Here is an 18,937-nt window from a genome sequence, read left to right as displayed (position 1 = left end):
ATCGATTCGTTAATGTCCAATTATTATTTTTTATATAAAATACTTGCGCTTCTTGAATATTCGCTTTATCGAAAAAAGTAAATGGATAGAATAACAGCTATGATAATAATGTATGGTTTTGGGCCCTACAGCATGATGACAGCCTCACCTGAGCTGGGCCAGGACGATCTGCAGGAAGCCCAGGGCGGAGCTCAGCTCTGACTGGCGGCACGCCGGCAGCAGCCAATCGAAGCCCTCGTTGAGAAGCCTGTCCTCCGATAGACTGAGAGAGGTGCTGGTCTCGAACACCTCGGCCACGCCCTCCAGGTAGCAGCCCAGGGGCCCCCAGAGGGCCAGCCTGCGGGAGGTCTCCGTGTCCTTGTTGTAGAACTCCTTGGCGGTGTTGTTGAAGGAGGAGGCCAGCCAGTTGGCCTGGGCCCCGACGTCCAGACCTCGCTCCTGTGGAAGTCACATTGGTGTTACGGGTGCAACAGTTAATCACACTAATAATAACCAACAATTATTATTAGATTAACACTTTCAATCCGGGAATGCATCTGTATTTTTAGATTTCTTTGGGCTATTAAAAAATCGTGAAAATGTGTGCAAATCTTTGAATAAATATTTTTTCAAGCGAACATTTGTAACTGTCACATGTCTCAACAAATGTCTTAATTTTTCTGAAAAACTATTGTTGCTATATCAGTGGTGCTCAAACTTTTTCTTGTCAAGGACCCACAAAATTATGTTTTTGGCCACCGATCCCCATCAAAACATGCTATTCCAGGGACCCACCAGAAGCAAAGATTTGAGTTGAAAAATGTTTTTTTCAAAAATAGCAGATCTACAAGCTTGTAGCGCGGCACTATGAGCTTGTATATCTGCTATTTTTGAATAGCCAAAGACATTTTGCTGGGGACCCCCTGGTACCCCTCCCAAGGACCCCTGGGGGTCCCTGTACCCCACTTCGAGAACCAGCGGTATATTAGTAGAAGATAATATCAAATACAGTTCATACAGTATCTTTACAAAAAACTCTCTGTCAACAACTCCAGGCTTGTTCTCACTACTGTACCTGGAACAGTAGGAGCAGTGCCAGCTGTCCCCTCCAGACCAGGGTGCGGTGCCCGGGGGCACAGTTGGGTGGCAGCAGCCCCAGCAGCTCAGAGGCCCTGCCAGCCACGTCCTCCAGCTCCACCTGCCTGGCCACCACCACAAACAGCAGCAGGAAGTTCATCAGGCCCGCCTCCGACAGCTCCACCATCTTCTTCTGGGAGAACTTGGAGTAGATCCTTGGAGAGAGAGAGAGAGAGAAAAAATAATAATAAGATGGTGTTCAGGGAAGGGTTAAGGGGAGAAAACACAGAAATGGAATTTAAAGAGCCCGTAAACAGGGAAGGGGGGGGGGGGGGGGGAAGCCCCATTTCCTCCTAAGAGCAGTTTTTCTGGGCGGGGCTAAACGCCTCACCTGATGACACACTCATGATGGCATAATTCCTAACTGCGCCAGTCTTCTGCCAAGGTACACCAGTCTTCTGCCAAGGTATCTATGCTATACCCTAGAGTGCCATATTTTGGCTAGAATCATTCATTCTCTGCCCCCCCCCCCCCCCCCCCCCCCCCCACAGCCCTTAGCAGAAAAATGACAGCTTATTTTTCATGACTTTGAAAGCATTTTCTTCTTTTTATCATTCTAATTTGGCTAGGTGGTTTATATCATATTATTCTGCTGTCTGAGAAAAAAAGTAATACGTAATACAGCTTATAGGCCTACTCATACTGGGTTAGGGTACTTTCTGCTTACAGGGTCCTTAAGGTAAGGAGATGAAAAAAGGAGGGAAGGGCCAGATAGTAGATACACGAGCACGAGAGAGCGAGAGTGAGAGAGACAGACTTACAGAGAGAGAGAGAGACAGCCAGAGAGAGAGAGACAGAGAGAGAGAGACAGAAAGACAGAGAGAGAGAGAGAGAGAGAGAGAGAGAGAGAGACAGAGAGAGATTCCCCTGGATGCGGCTCAGTACAAAGAGTGAGTGAGGTAGCCGGTGTCAATACGAGGTAAGCGGTAGTGTTCAACATTTTATTGCCTCCTCTCTCTCTCTCTCTCTCTCTTCCATTCCCATTTATCCTCAGACCAACTCGGCTGCTCCTCTGAGCACATTGGTTCCCCTGAACAACAGTGATTCATCATAACGCTGACTAACCCAACGCCCTCTCTCCTCCACACATACAGATCTCTGTCTCTGTTCAGGGTGGAGAAACCTCACATGTCCAAAACACTGTTACTTCTAAGGGGTGCATTTCGCCTTTCCGACATGTCGCCTTTCCGACGTTAACGAACCCTATACCTAACCCTAACCCTCACCGCATGCGGAAGCCACTAGTCGGAGTGCCGAGATGTCGGAATGGAAGGAGCACCCCACTTCTAAGCATTCAAGCATCAAAAGTAGCAGATTCACAAGCTTGTGACTAATTAACTGATTGACTAATTAAAGGCCACAAGTAGGGGTGTTCATCTACGAAGAAACACAAAAAGTTTAGAATATGGAGTTAAGAGGTTTCTGTCCGAGATACACCTCCTCCTCCTCCTCCACACACCACCACCTCCTCCACCACCTGTCTCCTTCACCCTCGCAGCTACAAGAGGCCTGGCGTACACAGAGAGAGAGAGAGAGAGAGAGAGAGAGGAGAAACCCACCCAGCACGCTGTTAGGTCCTGCGGGCACACTGTGGAGAAATGCCTTTAAAGATCATGTTAAATGTCAGAGACACTCAGACACACAGCGGTGGAGCGCACGGTCGCTCTTTCTGCAGCCAAGCCAATTTACTGCAACACCGGGGAGAGATCAATACACACACACACACACACACACACACAGGCACATACAACTGAACACACATGGACCCCGGAACAACCGCTTGCACACACGCACACACACACTTGCATTACTATACTTGCCAGGACATCAACCATTTTATGACGTCAATTTTACGAATGGCATCTTTTACAAATGTTGCCCTTTTTTTTCTAACCCTAATCCTAAAGCCGGGGGAAAAAAGCGGAATCTAATCTAAAATCTCACAACAACACGTTACACTGCAATGTGTTGTGTGAGCTTGTAGATCAGCTATTTTTGGTTGCATGACACCTGTGCACAACTAAAGTATAAATCAGACAAGTACTCCCCAACCTGAATGTTTTCCTAATTATATAAGCCTGACTCCTCAAATTATTTTTAACCATAAAACAACCGTTTGTCTTGTTCTCACAATAACGGTTTCTCAACATTCTACAGTACTATACTTATGGGGACGTTCTCACAAGTATAGTAACACACACACACACACACACACACACACACACACACACACACACACACACACACACACACACACACACACCTGGAAACCTCATATGTCCAAAACTGATACTTTTCAGGGTTCAAATTGAAAAATAGCAAAAAGTAGCAGATCTACAAGCTCAAAACGTGGCGAGCTTGTAGATCTGCTATTGTGATGCTTTTGTGTGACGCTGTAGGATGATCAAGTAGGGCGTTAATTTACCAAAAAACACAAAAAGTTAAAACTTGGAGATAAGAGGTTTCTGCCTGACACTAGCAACGATATAATGTGTACACATACACACTCCTTCTGGCTGTTTGCCCCCCAGCAGGACACTCAGAAAGATTACAAACAGAGATGCAGCCCACAGCCCACACAGGTGAGGAGGTGCTACTGTTTGGGTCAAAACACAAGCAGTGTAACAGTACGCGCACGCACGCACGCACACACACACACACACACACACACACACACACACACACACACACACACACACACACACACACACACACACACACACACACACACACACACACACACACACACACACACACAGGGGATACAAAAGAAGAAAGACACAGAGACCAGGTTAAAGAACAGTTCAATTTCGTGTCCACAGAAAATTGTAACAGGAAATGAAGCTGATGAACGAAGCTCCCGTTTGGCTGAAATTGTGTCACCTACCTGAGAATGTATTTTCTGTTTATCAAAGAGCTGGAGAGACGGGGAGACTCCTGTTAACACTATAGCAATGATTGCTATCAGAATATAGAGCTTTAACCTTTTAACAAAAGCCTTTTGTTTTAACCAACAAAAATATCACTTACCCTACCTTTAATTGAATAATCGAGAAGCTGTTTAATTTATTTTTCTATTTCTTATATATCACGATATTACAATCCCAGATTGATATATTAATGTCATATGGATATATTTCCCAGGCCTAATTGAATGGGTGATATAATAGAACTAAATGACGGGGATAGTAACAGGCAACACACTGGGAGAGAGGATTAGTATTATTTTAGTGTGTGTTGCTCTCTCTCGATCTCTCTCTCCCTCTCTCTCCCCAACCTGTATGTGTGTGTTTGTTTGTTTATCCCGGACAGCTTTTTTTCCGGAGGCGAGCAGATGCTCCCAACTCCCCCAGCGTTTGGCGATCAACATGTTCCCAGTCGATCCCATTAATGCGGTCGCCACGGGCCTCCCACAGAGGCCCGGCCAATGAGCGGGAACGCTGCCCAAAACGCCGCCGCCGCCACCGCGGCACAGTCGGCACGCCCTGCATCTCCTGGGAGACAAAGAGGAAGGGGAGGGGGTCTGGATCGGTCCCAGTCCGGTCCAGTTGCTGCCAGTATATCCACCACCCACATCTCTCTCTCTATATATATATATATATATATATCTCTCTCTCCCTCCCTGCAGTCTCTCTATCCGTGCTGGAAACCGATGCGGCTTCGTTAAGGCGAATTAACCGCCACGCTCGTTAGCTAATTAGCCTTTCGTGTCTGCAGTGCTGCTGAGCACGTTCCAGACAGAGGGAAGTCATTAAGGCGGATTTATCCGCGGCTCTCTGCCGTTCCCCTGGCGCCCAGCCGGCCCGGCCCTGGTGGACACAGGATGGGACGGTCCGGTTTGGTCCAAGGCTGGGTTCTGGTGATGTGTGCACATCAGCTTAGTGATGTTTGGTCTCCCCTCTGCATTGTCTCACACACACACACACACACACACACACACACACACACACACACACACACACACACACACACACACACACACACACACACACACACACACACACACACACACACACACACACACACACAGCTTAAGCCATGTCATTGGTGTGAGGAGCAGGTGGTCTCAGCTTGGGTCTCTCGGTTTTACTTAACCCATTCAATCCGGGAAAGCATTTGTGTCATTTTAGATTGTTTGTAGCTTTAGCAACATACGGTTTTCAGAAAACATTTTCAGAAGGCATTTGTAGAATGGACCTCAGGTCTAAACGGGTTGGTTAAAAGTAACGATAACACAATGTATGTAGACTAGTAGAAAATACTCCATTTATTTGTTCAAAAGTTTTGATCTAGCCTACTTGATCTACTCAAGTAGGAGGAGCAGGTGGTCTCGGGGTGGTGGTGGTGGTCGGTGGGGGGGGGGGGGGGGGTCTGAACGGGAGGCTCCTTGGCTGCGTTGGGAGCTGGAGAGCAGCTGGTTGACTCCTGAGACACCTGCCCCAACAGGGGGCTCAGCAAATATCAAAGAGTGTGTGTGTGTGTGTGTGTGTGTGTGTGTGTGTGTGTGTGTGTGTGTGTGTGTGTGTGTGTGTGTGTGTGTGTGTGTGCCACACCTGGCATGCACACACACAACATTCAAAGACATGATCCGTGCACACGTGAGCGCGTGCTTACTGCACACGTGCTACTGCTTACATGAAAGTGTGCAAACATACTTTGCACACGTGCTCGCTCACACACACACACACACACACACACACACACACACACACACACACACACACACACACACACACACACACACACACACACACACACACACAAATACAAGGGAGGCACTCACCACCACAAGTGCACTCAGCATACGATTCAATATCAAAGGCAAAAAAAAAACCAATATCAACCCCCCACAGAACCCAACCTCCTCAAGACTTATAATAATGTTGTACGATAGTGTCGTATATATATATGCTGCAAATAGCCGATCTTCAAGCTCACATTGCTTCACGATATGCGACACGTTGTGAGCTTGTATAGATCGGCTTTTGGTCTGCATCCATTTCTACTTCCTTACGTCCCTGTTAAAGCACAGGGACACAGCTTTGGTGGGGGTTTGGGTTGTGTGGATGCATCGTCATGATGGAACTGGTCCAACTGGCAAGACGTCTGGCTCCGTTGCGTCGTCGATTAGAAATTGATAATCCCAAAATAGCCATCTCTTTGACTTACACTGTACGGTGACACTCAAAGTCACTCTTTATTTAGGACATAAACGAAGTACGAACGCAGACAAAGCTGATTCTGCCAATATATATATATATAACGTCACAAAACCCAGCGCCATTTTTTTATACAAATGTCAACTTCATGTTGATTTAGCTGTTTGTAGTAGTTACTTTGCAGATATAAAACATACATTAAACACTTTAGCCCTATTTTATACGTAGGCTATTTGAAAATAGCTGACCTACAAGCTCACAATAGCGACGCGTTGTGAGCTTGTACATCTGCTATTTAGTACTTTTACTTTTGGTACTTAAGTATATTTTGATGCCAATACTTTTGTACTTTCACTCAAGTAAATTGTGAATTCCGAACGTTTACTTGTATTTCTACATTGCAGTATTGATACTTTTACTTAAGTAATACATTTGAGTACTTTTTCCACCACTGGACGGCGCCCACTTAGGAGGCCATTTGTAGGACTGGTCTTCTTATTGGGATAGCGTATATATATTTTAATAATTGAATATATCTTTGACCCTTACCTTCCTTTGATCTGCCTCTGGGGGGCTCCACCTGCTTGCCCCTGGCCCAGGCAGAGGGCCAGCACTCGGAGGAACATGTGGAAGGAGTTGTGCGTGCGGTACAAGTGGGCGTGGCCCTGGGAGCGGAGGGGGGCCGGGGAGCAGCAGCCCCGGGCCTGCTCCAGCAGAGCCAGGGGGGTCTTACACACGCTGCCCAGGCCCGACAGCCCCAGCCAGGGCACCGTGAAGGAGCCGCTCTGCAAGGTAGAGAGAACAACCACAAACTACTAAGATTCTTTGAAATCTCATATATAAGCCATTGGTTCTCAAAGTGGGGTCCGGGCAGGGGGGGGGGGGGGGGGTCCAACAGGGGTCATTGTGGGGGTACCAGCAAGGGGTCCTCGGGAAAAATATTGGTAATATAATCGTCAGAATCATTTTAGCCACTTTAACAATATTGTATGCTTTGGCTATTCAAAAATAGTAGATCTACAAGCACTATGAGCTTGTAGGTAGATCTGCTGTTTTTGAAAAATCGTGAACATTAAGTGCAAATCTTTGCACATTTTTTACTCAAATCTTTGCTTCTGGAGGTCTCCCTAGCACAACATATTTTTAGATGGGGGTCCGCAGCCAAATACATTTCATTTTGGGGGACCTTGACATGAAAAGGTTTGATTTTTTTTTAAATAGCAGATCTATTTTTTAGAGCTTGTAGATCGGCTATTTTCAAATAGCCTACAGTATGTATAAAATAAGGCTAAACTGGTTAATGTATGTTTTATAATATAATCATTTATATCTGCAAAGTAACCAGTAACTAACGTTTAAAAATAATTGTAGTGGAGTAAAAGTATAATATTTGCCTCTGAGATAGTTAGGTAGTGGAGTAGAAGTATTGAAAATGGGAAATACTCCAGAAAAGCAAAGATTTCTCGAAAGTGTACTTAAGTGCAGTAGTTGAGTAAATGTACTTAGTTACTTTACCAGGTTCTTGCTGTAGTAGTCCCACAGAGTGGACACAACACTGGTGTTAGGGTCCCACAGCAGACACACACTGAGACAGCAGTGGAGGTGCATTCTGACCTGCTCCTCCTGTAGGCCTGTCTGTTCATCACACACACACACACACACACACACACACACACACACACACACACACACACACACACACACACACACACACACACACACACACACACACACACACACACACACACACACACACACACACACACACACACACACACACAGTATTTGTGAGGTATGAATGCCATTTTGACCATTTCTTATGGCATTTTTAACACTAACCCTGAAGCCGCAAAATAGCCGTAGTATCATTACCTTAGGGTTGCAAGTTAGCTTAAGCAACTCTTCCACAAAGCTCCAGTTATCATCCAGCTGTTTCTGTAAGAATATACAATGTATTAGAAAAATCAGTAAGAGTAAAGAAAAAAAAGTTTTTTTTTTTTCTATCTTTTGGGTATCATAGCAACATACGTTTTTCAGAAAACTATTAGACATTAGTAGAATCCCCAGAAGCAAAGATTTGAGTTACCGGTACAAATGTTTGCTCTAAAAATATATATTCAAAGATTTACACATACTTTCAAGATTTAAAAAATAATTTGCAGATCTACAAGCTTACTCTAAGTATCAAAAAATACAAATACTCAAGTAAAGTTAATGTACAGATACAGGTACAGATATAAAATAAATTACTTACTTTGGTAGAGGTTTGGGTTGTGTAGTTACCTTGGCATGATGTAACTCCAAAGGTGGACAAGAAATCTAAAATAATTGCTCCATGGATTAGAAATTGATGATTCAAAATATTCTCCTCATTGACTTAGATTGTACGGTAAAAGAGCTCTCAAAGCTCTCACTCTTTTAGCATGTAAACAAACACAAACAAAGTTGATTCAAACAATATGTAACATGAACAAACCCAGTACTGTTTATTATTTGTCATACTTCCTGCTAATTTTATCCGGATCCGCAGATCCAATCCGGGTTTTCTTCTTAATAGAAATTGCCAAAATCAACAGGAAGTTAACAGTTGTATTAATAAAAACAAACAGTACTGGGTTTGGTGATGTTCTAATCTATATTGTCTGAATCAGCTTTGTTTGCATTTGTTTATGTGTTAAAAGAGTGACTGAGAGCTGGTTCAGCGTACAATGTAAGTAAGGAGCATATTTTGTATTATCAATTTCTAATCAATGGAGCAATTATTTTTGATTTCTTGTCCACCTTTGGAGTTACATCATGCCAAGGTACAACCCAAACCTCTACCAAAGTGGTCTTGCTCTTTAAGTGCAGTACAGTAGTCAAGTAAATGTGCGATCGTTAGTGTCCACCTCTGCTTTTAAGCGGCTCACTGGAGCAGATGGGGATTAGGTACCCAGCTCCAAGAAGTACCGTAGTTAACATTTTTGCAATATGACAACATGCACTATTTTAGGCATGAATTATTGAATTATTCAAATGGATTTCAAAAAAATTGTGAGAAAAAAATAATGATGAGAGGAGCTCTGCATTTATTCATGTTGTTCATTTGTAGGTTATGTTGGGCCTGTTGTTCACATGCACATCACTTCTTTAAAAAGTATACTCTAACTGGGAATGACGTAAAACTTTTTTTTTCTTCATAAAAATCAAGCTGTGGCGGTCAAAAACAAGGAGTGGCGTGCCACCACTGTTACATGCATATAGGGGAAACACTGGATATACAAGCTCACAACGCATCACAAATGTGAGCTGGTAGATCTGCTATTTACTGAGCACGACACCGGCATGCAACTAAGTATAACTGAGGCTTATGTGGTTAATGTATGGATGGATGGACAGACAGACAACGGATACAGTTGCAGCCCAACCTCGGTGTGAAGGCTTCCGTTGCGGTTGTACTGTCCCAGCTGTGTCAGATGGGTGAGCAGCCACCATGTGAAGCCCAGGGGGTCTTTACAGTGGGTGGGCAGCCCGCTGTACTGCTCCGCCGGGGGCTTCCCCGCAACCAGGGGCCGCAGCAGGGCGTTCATGTAGCTCCAGAAAGACTGGCGGGGGAAAACACAAACGTTATTATCGCTGATGTCAGGTGGAAACCTTGTATGGTCAAAACCCATACTTTAGGATAAGGAAGGGAAAAAAACCTGCGTTCTAATGGATTCGGTGTAGTTATTATTTTACTCACAAGTACTTGTTAATACGTTTCATTGGTTCAATATTTATAAAAACCCACAGACACACAACGCGTTGAGAGCTTGCAGATCGGCTATTTTCGGTACTTTTATGCAACACTCTTGTACGACGAAGTAGGACATTAATTTATGAAAGAACACAAAAAGAGATTCTACGACCTACGGTTCAAGATATATGGGCCACCGGCCTTGGGCCGTCTGGCCGATAAATGTACAGGTATGATACGTATAATAAGTCAAATACACCATATATGCATTATAGAAAGGGGAAAGAGCAGCAAGCTATGGGGAGAGGTTATTAGGAGTCTGGGTAGGAGATCTACAACATCCTGATCTTGTAAGTGGTTGTTAAAGGACCTTACCAGTGTCAATATATATATCAGTGTCTATTCACACTAGTGAGGGGCATATGTTGTGCATAAAGATATGACCCTTTTCCTGGCTTCATTTTCAGATTTTGTGTTTGTTTATTAAGACGTAACCTGAACTTACCTAAATAAGTGTTGGCTAAACATCACTGCACGGTTAATAAGGACATGGAGTGCCTGATGGCTCAGTGCACTGACCATATTGTCTCTGTCGGGTGGAAACCTCATACGTCCAAAACTGTTACTTATCAGGATTCAAATTCAAAAACAGAAAAAGTAGCAGATCTACAAGCTCAAAACGTGTCGCTTCGCGCCACGTTTCGAGCTTGTGGATCTGCTACTTTTGATGCTTTTGTGTGACGCTGTAATATGATCAAGTAGGGAAATTATGTGATGTTTCTTTTTTATGCAACTGCCTATTATAGCACTCAGAGATTTTCACAAATGTAAAGTGCATTATAAATAAAATCCATTATTATTATTATTATTAATTAATTTACGAACAAACACAAAAAGTTAGAATATGGAGATAAGAGGTTTCTGCCCGACAGCAACGATATGCTGGCTTGAGTGTGTGTGTGTGTGTGTGTGTGTGTGTGTGTGTGTGTGTGTGTGTGTTCATTCACCTGTGTGTGCAGGGTTTTACTCCTGTGTTCCAGCAGGTGCATGAGCAGTATCCACAGTTCCTTGGTGCAGGTGCACAGGTAATGATGGCTGCTCAGAGCCTCTGTAGGCCTCACCTGTTGGAACAAGTGGAGTAGAATCAATCAACACACTAAAATGTAACAATCTCTGCAATTAAACCTGGCATCCATATTTTGACCATGTCGTTACAGGCAAACATTATCAAAACTTAAAAAATATAAAATCTAAAACAAAATAACAAAAAATGGCTGATCTACAAGCTCACAACACGTCCCATCGCGACGTGTCATGAGCTTGCAGATTGGCTATTTTATGCGTGACAGCATCGTATGACAAAGTATGCTTCAAGTGTTTAAAGTTAGATTTTAACCCATTAAGACCGGGAACGTATCTGTGTCATTGTAGATTTTAGCTATAGCCATTATTTTATACTTTGGCTATTCAAAAATAGCAGATATACAAGCTCATAGTGCGGCAGCTCTATGAGCTTGTAGATCTGCTATTTTTGAAAAATCGTGAAAATTTGTGCAAATCTTTGAATATATATATATTTGAACATTTGTTACTCAAATCTTTGCTTCTGCCAGTCCCTGGAACAACAGATTTTGATGGGGATCGGCGCCACTGATATAGCAACAATAGTTTTTCTGAAAAATTAAGACATTTGACGGTTACATAAGTTCGCTTAAAAATATATATATTCAAAGATTTGCACAAATTTTCAAGATTTTTCAAAAAGAAATTGCAGATGTACACATTCACAGCGCGGCACTCGGTGCCGCGCTGTGAACTTGTAGATCTGCTATTTTTTGAATAGCCAAAGAAATCTAAAAATGACACAGATGCGTTCCCGGTCTTAATGGGTTAAATATCATTCTTCAGAGGAGAATAAATGAGCGGAATATCACAAACAGAAAGAGAAAAACAACATAATAGCATCGGATGCTGCTGTCATTACAAAACACACAGATGGAGAGAGAGAAAGCAGAGAGTGGAGGAGGAGGAGGCCAGCCGCCCACCTTGCTGTATTTGCCTATGGCCAGACCAGTGAGGTCACAGAGCAGACTGCACAGGTGCTCCTCAAACAGACTGGTATCCGTCAGGTTCTCTCCCGTCAGGTTGACAAACTGGTGGGCGTACACCACCTGGCCTGCAGGATGGATGGATGGATGGATGGATGCACACCGGCAGAAATCAACATGAAAAAAAAGGTCCAATTTCACAGATGCAGATTACAGGTCAGGGTGGAAAAAAAGAGATTCCTGTTGCAGTATAACAGACAGATGTTATCCTCGCTACCGCTAGAATGAAGGGTCGTTCCCACAGAGCCCTGGAACTGTAACGATAACTACGGCATGTCGTTCACCGGTTGTCTTTGTTATAGCTGTGGTGTGGACTGCCATCGCCTTGAGTTAGAACAATTTTAAAACAATATCCTTATAGTTATCAGGGGTTAAAGTGTGCTTGGTGTGAACGGCACATCATAGATCTTTAGACGCTATCTTCAGGGTGGCTTAAATGTACATTTATTTATTCCTGTAATGGAAAAGATATAGGTGTGTTCCCCGTAACATCTAATGTTGATAGACTGACAGCTCTGTGGCATGCAGTGTTCTTCAGCTAGACACTGCAGCCCTACTTGCTCAACCATTTTTCCCGCCTACCAATTTAACCCATTGAGACCTGAAGCCGATTCTACATGTCTCCTAAATCCCAACAGTTTTCTGAAAAACGTATGTTTCTATATCAGTGGTGCTCAAACCTTTTCATGTCAAGGACCCCCAAAAATTATATGTATTTGGCTGCGGACCCCCATCAAAATATCTTGTTCCAGGGACCCCCCAGAAGCAAAGATTTGAGTTACAGATGTTCGCTTTAAAATATATATATTCAAAGATTTGCACACATTTTCATGATTTTTGAAAAATAGCAGATCTACAAGCTCGTAGCGCGGCACTCGGTGCCGTGCTATGAGCTTGTATATCTGCTATTTTTTAATAGCCCAAAGTGTAAAATAATGCTTTTTAGCTCAAATCTAAAAATGACACAGTTCCAGGTCTTAATGGGTTAATTGTTATGGCATTACCTGATTCTTCCAGATTTTTTTGTTATGTTTTCTATGTTCTGTCACGAGTCTCAAAAGCATAGCGTTCCTGTTGGACAGAAACCTCTCATCTCGATATGCTAACTTTTTGTGTTTCGCAAATTAACACCCATACTACAGCGTGCTATAGCAAAAGTAGCAGATCCACAAGCTCGAAACACGGCGCAAATCGATGCACTTTGAGCTTGCAGATCTTTTGCTATTTTATTATTTGAATCCTGAAAAGTAACAGCTTTGCACATGTAAGGTTTCCACCCAACAGAGACGATGAGCTAAATGAATGGCTTACAGTGTACAGTTGCGGTGTGAGGACTGTATATGCTGGTGTTTAAAAAAGGTAATGCGTTACCATGCATCTTCTGTCCAAGCAGGTGGAGGATCTCCAACAAGGACCAGTGGATGTCCAGGTGCAGGTGCAACAAATGCCAGGAGGGAGGGAATATCTAGAGAAACACAGCAAGGAATGCAAGTTAGATACTATGTAGAGGTTTAATGACAAAAATCATGTGAGGAAAAACCTTGATTATTTATTATTTATTATTATAACCTTGAATATGGGGGGGGATCATCTATCATCAAAGTGTTTTCGGATTCAACCTTTGTCCCCTAATTAAGCCTGTTAGGTTCAACCTAGTGATTGTCCAGCAGTTACCAAACCTTTACCCAATATTACCCATCTACACTGTCTAAAAATGGTGCCTGAGGCTACTTTAGACTGCATCTACATACAGTATAGCATTGGTTCTAAACCAGTGGTCTGGGGACCACCAGTGGTCCTTGAAGGGGTTCCAGGTGGTCCCCAGCTAAATTATGGAGAGTTGGTAACCAAATGGACCCTTATAGATCTTTAACTCTTGAGAGCGTAAAATGAAACCGTTTCATTTTATGCTCTCAAGAGTTAAATTAATGTTAAACATCTACATTACTTAATTAAATAATTGTTATTTTGATCAACGTTTGCCTGTTATCTCTCCTATGGTACCAACATCAATACATCATGGAATTGTGGACAAAATCAAATGACAACAAAATATTCAAAGTTTTGGGTCTGATACACAATGGACCTTATTATGAAAAGGGTTGAAAATGTTGCATGCTAATGCTGTCGAGCAGCAGCACCTTTCCCTGGTGGTTCTGGATGGTGAAGGCACTCTGTACGTTGGCCGGTTGGTCTCTGAGTCGCCCTGTGAGGAGAGTGACCCCGAACAGTTCCTCCAGCAGGGCCGAGGGGAACTGGGCCTCCAGCTCCTCATAGGGGTGGGAGGGGCCTGCCAGGCTGTCAGACGGTTCCAGGTACCTAGAAGGATCATACACCAAAAAAGGATCATACAAATTATTGTCGCTGTCACGTGGAAACCTCATCATTTAAGCGGTCCAGACAACTAGACTCCAAAGTAGCCTGACAGCGCGTCGCGGGTTCGAGTCCCGATCCCGACGGCCTTTGCTGCATATCAATCCCCATATCTCTCCCCATTTCCTGTCAGACTACTATCCTATCAATAAAGGCATAAAAGCCAAAAATAAATCTTACAAAAGAAAACACTAGCAGATCATCATGCTCAAAACGCATCGCGCAGTGTTTTGAGCATGTAGATCTGCTACTTGTTGATGCTTTTGTGTGACGCTGTAGTGTGATCAAGTAGGGCGTTAATTTACAACAAAAAACACAAAAAGATAGTAACAATATAGTCTTTATAGAATAATCTACTTGATTACTGTTTTGTGGTTAAAAAAAACGGTGACAATCACAAGTGTAGCCACGAAACTGAATGTGACGTTTTCTCATAACTCACCTGTACAGGAAGACTTTGACATACTGGAGGAAGTACACACACTGCTGTCTGAGATCCTCTGCCTCGTAATGAAGGCTGCCCGCTTGACCTGAAATGGGTGAACATTTTAATATTTTCTAAATAAATAAACAAACACTGTAACACTGTAATTTTCAAGGTACATGATCACAAGCAGCGTTGACAGATTTTGCGAGAGAAAAAAGCAACCAGGTCTATTGAAAACAAGCCCAAAAGATGCAACTAACACATGAGCACTTGAAACCTACATACAGTGGCTATTTGAAAATAGCCGATCTACAAGCTCACAACGCGTCGCGATGCGACACGTTGTGAGCTTGTAAATCTGCTATTTACAACTAAGAAAAAACACTAATGCTCTTTATAATATGGCACCATTTCTGTCTATCTGTGTCTCAGAGGAGAGCTACTGTATGGACAGTTAACAAACCAGTTAACAAACCTACCTGCCAGTGACATCATCGGTAGGTTTGGTCATTTCAAACAAGATTTCAAACTTTTTATTTATTTTTTATTAATGCAAGAACAATGGCTTCTATTATAGCACGCTAACTTTCCAGGAATAGAAAGCCTGCAGTTTATATTGGCTTGGATTCCCCCATGGATGATGTCGCTGGTAGGCAGGTTTCTGAACTGTCCACAGTCCTACTCCGAGACACAAACCAAGTAGAAGAAAAAGGTGCCGTTTTATAATGAGCTTCAGTGAGGACCAATTATATGAAGATAGGTTGAACATGGGTGAAGTCGTCCTTTAATGTTTAACACATCTCCAAAATGCTTACCAAAATCATGGGAACTGGACTGAACCAGGGTCTCAAGCTTGAAGAGTTTTTGTCTGAAAAAATATCACAGAACAAGTGTTGAGAGAGAACCAAAGAGGTTGGTCTTGACTATTCATGTGTGCAGAAAGTTTAATTAAATAAAAAATATATACATCTTCTATTCCAAGGCTAAACGGTCACAGTTCTGGAAACCAGACCTTCAGCGCATGTTGCTGCAATATCAGAGTCATAATCATACTGTGTCACTTTTTCAATTAAAGAAAAGGTATTTTTTATATAATCTTTCACTGGTATATTTTTCAAAATAACCATTCCACATAAATGTGTTTTGGACAAATTCTCTAAACAGTATTAAACACTATTTGTATTTGCTAGTTTTTTCAGTGAGAGCTGATAATAAAGTAATATTGTGACGTATCGTACATCTTTACAGACTCACCTGAACAGGCCAAACAGCAGCTTGGTGGATTCCACAAGCGCCGTCTCCGTTACCCAGGGGAAGCCGAAGATCTCCACCGTGTCTGTGTCACAGTCCGCAGGGGCCGGGTCCAGACGCAGCAGGAGCCTACAGACAGTACGGGGATGTCAGACTGCTATTATCTTGCCACTGTTTTCATAACTAGGTTCTCACTGACTGGTGCAACAAACTTTTGGGAAAACAGTTGGGGTGAGGAGTGGGGTTGGGGAGTGATGACTTCAAAATCACAATTATTTCAAACGTTTGCCTCGATGAATGAACGATTATTCAAAGCTCTACATGCTTGTCGATATACAAGAGCTATGTAGATGGGCTATTTTCACTATTTTTGCACACCATTGTAGAATGAAGTATAAATACAGTGGTCAATTAGACTAATCAATTTAGTCACTTTTAATGTCGATTCGTTCATATATACGAAATGTAAACAATATAAATGTTACATTTTCTCTATCATTCGATTAACCTGCATGAGCATGATTCAGTTGGTTCTAAATGTGGGTTTTGATATAGTCTCAGACTCTCAGTTAATAGGCTCTATGCACAGCAGCCATTTTGGAACAAAATTGGGTCTCTTCTGACTTCCTTCACAGGTGTTACCAATGATACTAATGAAGGCTCTGTTCCATTCTGGTCAAACAGAGTCATGGTGCTGATATTGTGCATGTTGGCTCACTAGAAATACTAGTGGGTCTCAAAGTGTGGTCCAGGGACCCTCATGGTTCCTTGAGAGGGTGTAACTCTGAGAGTGTACAAATGGAACCAAATGGACCCGGGAGGGTCCATTTGGTTCCATTTGTACACTCTCAGAGTTATGGGGGTCCTTGAAATTAAAAGGTTTTAGAACCACTGTGCTACACACACAGCCTTCATTAGTGTCATTGGTAACACCTGTGAAGGAAGTAAGGAAGGGGCCCAATTTCTGTCCAATATGGCTGCTGTGCATAGAGCCTATTGGCCAGCCCTAGTGAAGAGGACCTAATAGAATATGACAACCTGCTTGTACTGTATCTCCCCAACTGATTGATTGATTCATTATGTTACGCTGTAAAACCCGGTGGATATAAAACAACACGGGAGACAGAAACCTCACCGTTTTAAGGAGCCTCTCCCTGCGTATCCCTCTGAGGGGAGCGAGGGGGCCGCCTCCTCTCCTCCTCCCGTAGCTTCATGGGAGGAGCAGCAGAAGCAGGGAGGTGGGGACGGGCTCAACGACCCACACATGTGGTCCTCCTTGAAGGGAGACACCGGCGGGGTCAGAGACTGGCTGAAGTCCTCCGACATGCCGCCTCTCTCTCTGTCTGTGTGGGACAAAAAAAAGCAGTGGTGGGAAAAAGTACTCAAATGTTTTACTTTAGGTAAAAGTATGAATACTGCAATGTAGAAGTACTCTGTTACAAGTAAAAGTCCGGAATTCTGAGAATTTACTTGAATAAAAGTATGAAAGTATTGGTATCAAAATGTACTTAAAGTACCAAAGGTAAAAGTACTAAAATGGTTGTTGTGAGTGTGTGCGTGTGTGTGTGTGTGTGCGCGCGCGCGCGTGTGTGTGTGAGTGTGAGGGACGTGTTTGAACATTATTTGGAATTTGACTCCAGTTCACAGTGACTCATTCACATCGTACATACAGTCAACAGTGTGCACTGAATGACTGCGATGACAAGCACATTTGACCCCCAAGACATGAGCCTATATACAGCACACAGCAGTGGTGGAAAGTAAGTACATTAAGTACTATACTGAAGTACAGTTTTGAGGTACTTTTACTTGAGTATGTCCATTTTTAATATACTTGAAATTTCTACTGCTCTGCATCTCAGACTCTACACATCATCGAGACGTTTGCTTACTCTACTACTATTATTTGGCAGCTTTGCTGTTTGCATATTTAGATTATTAATACAAAACATTCTTCAGCCCTATTTTATACTTAGACTAGGGCTGTCACGATTACAAATTTAAGTTGACGATTTATTAGCACTCAAATAATTGCGATTAACGATTTAATTGTGTTTCTGTCGTTGAAAATTAATGGAACATTATGAATAAAAATTACATTTCTTTTAGCTTTCGGAAACAAAAAGTTGCACAGGGCAGATATGACAAATAACACATATTTAATTACTTTATACTTAAAAATAAACATTAATAGTAGAAATAGCCGATCTATAAGCTAAAAACGTGTCGCATCGCGAACGCGTTTTGAGCCAATAGATCTGCTATTTCCACTATTTTTGATTTCTCTTTTAAATATATGATTTTTTTTAACATGGAATTGATTATGACGATTATGCAAAAATAATTGCGATTAGACGATTATTATGTAATAATTGTGACAGGCCTTAGTCTATATAATATAGCCGATTGTTGTGCCTATATATAAGCTGTGGCTTCTGTATATAGTATATAGCTGATACAGTTGTGAGCTTGTAGATTGGCTATTTTTTAAATATATCATATTCAAACAATAGCCAATCTACAAGGTCACAACACATTTAGCAGCCCTAGAATGTCATAATAGACAGGTGTGTTATGGTTGGTGCAGGGTAATGACAACAACAGTCTATTGTGTATGTAATGTGCTCAATAACAACAAAAAAAAAAAACTAAACAGTTGCTATCAATATTTATATGGCTACAGAGCTACACACAGTGGTAGCTGTGTTCCGTGAGCAGCAATAACTTAGAAGCAATAACACTTCCGGTGGACGTTCTCTTCAGAATAAGAGTAACCTCTAGGGTAAAC

The 18,937-nt window shown here is 42.6% G+C and overlaps 1 protein-coding gene across 1 annotated transcript in view; it reads right to left on the bottom strand.

Moving 5' to 3' along the window:
* mms22l (MMS22-like, DNA repair protein) overlaps nucleotides 1-18,937 on the bottom strand; it is a 45,277-nt gene that overhangs the window by 24,973 nt on the left and 1,367 nt on the right. Inside the window, exons 2-15 of the mRNA XM_084051890.1 lie at nucleotides 17,285-17,492; nucleotides 16,153-16,278; nucleotides 15,714-15,766; nucleotides 14,914-15,001; nucleotides 14,240-14,417; nucleotides 13,470-13,563; nucleotides 12,036-12,166; nucleotides 10,998-11,111; nucleotides 9,683-9,859; nucleotides 8,148-8,210; nucleotides 7,791-7,910; nucleotides 6,825-7,060; nucleotides 1,055-1,271; nucleotides 149-438 (exon numbers count right to left, since the gene is read on the bottom strand). Coding sequence (XP_083908016.1) covers nucleotides 149-438; nucleotides 1,055-1,271; nucleotides 6,825-7,060; nucleotides 7,791-7,910; nucleotides 8,148-8,210; nucleotides 9,683-9,859; nucleotides 10,998-11,111; nucleotides 12,036-12,166; nucleotides 13,470-13,563; nucleotides 14,240-14,417; nucleotides 14,914-15,001; nucleotides 15,714-15,766; nucleotides 16,153-16,278; nucleotides 17,285-17,475 — 2,078 coding nt within the window. The 5' untranslated portion in view covers nucleotides 17,476-17,492. The remainder of the gene's footprint in view (nucleotides 1-148; nucleotides 439-1,054; nucleotides 1,272-6,824; nucleotides 7,061-7,790; nucleotides 7,911-8,147; nucleotides 8,211-9,682; nucleotides 9,860-10,997; nucleotides 11,112-12,035; nucleotides 12,167-13,469; nucleotides 13,564-14,239; nucleotides 14,418-14,913; nucleotides 15,002-15,713; nucleotides 15,767-16,152; nucleotides 16,279-17,284; nucleotides 17,493-18,937) is intronic.

The sequence above is a fragment of the Gymnoscopelus microlampas genome (assembly GCF_963454915.1).
Source record: "Gymnoscopelus microlampas genome assembly, chromosome: 3".
Lineage (NCBI taxonomy): Eukaryota > Metazoa > Chordata > Actinopteri > Myctophiformes > Myctophidae > Gymnoscopelus > Gymnoscopelus microlampas.
The sequence above is the reverse complement of the archived record's forward strand: the minus strand, read 5'-3'. Positions and strand labels throughout refer to the sequence as shown.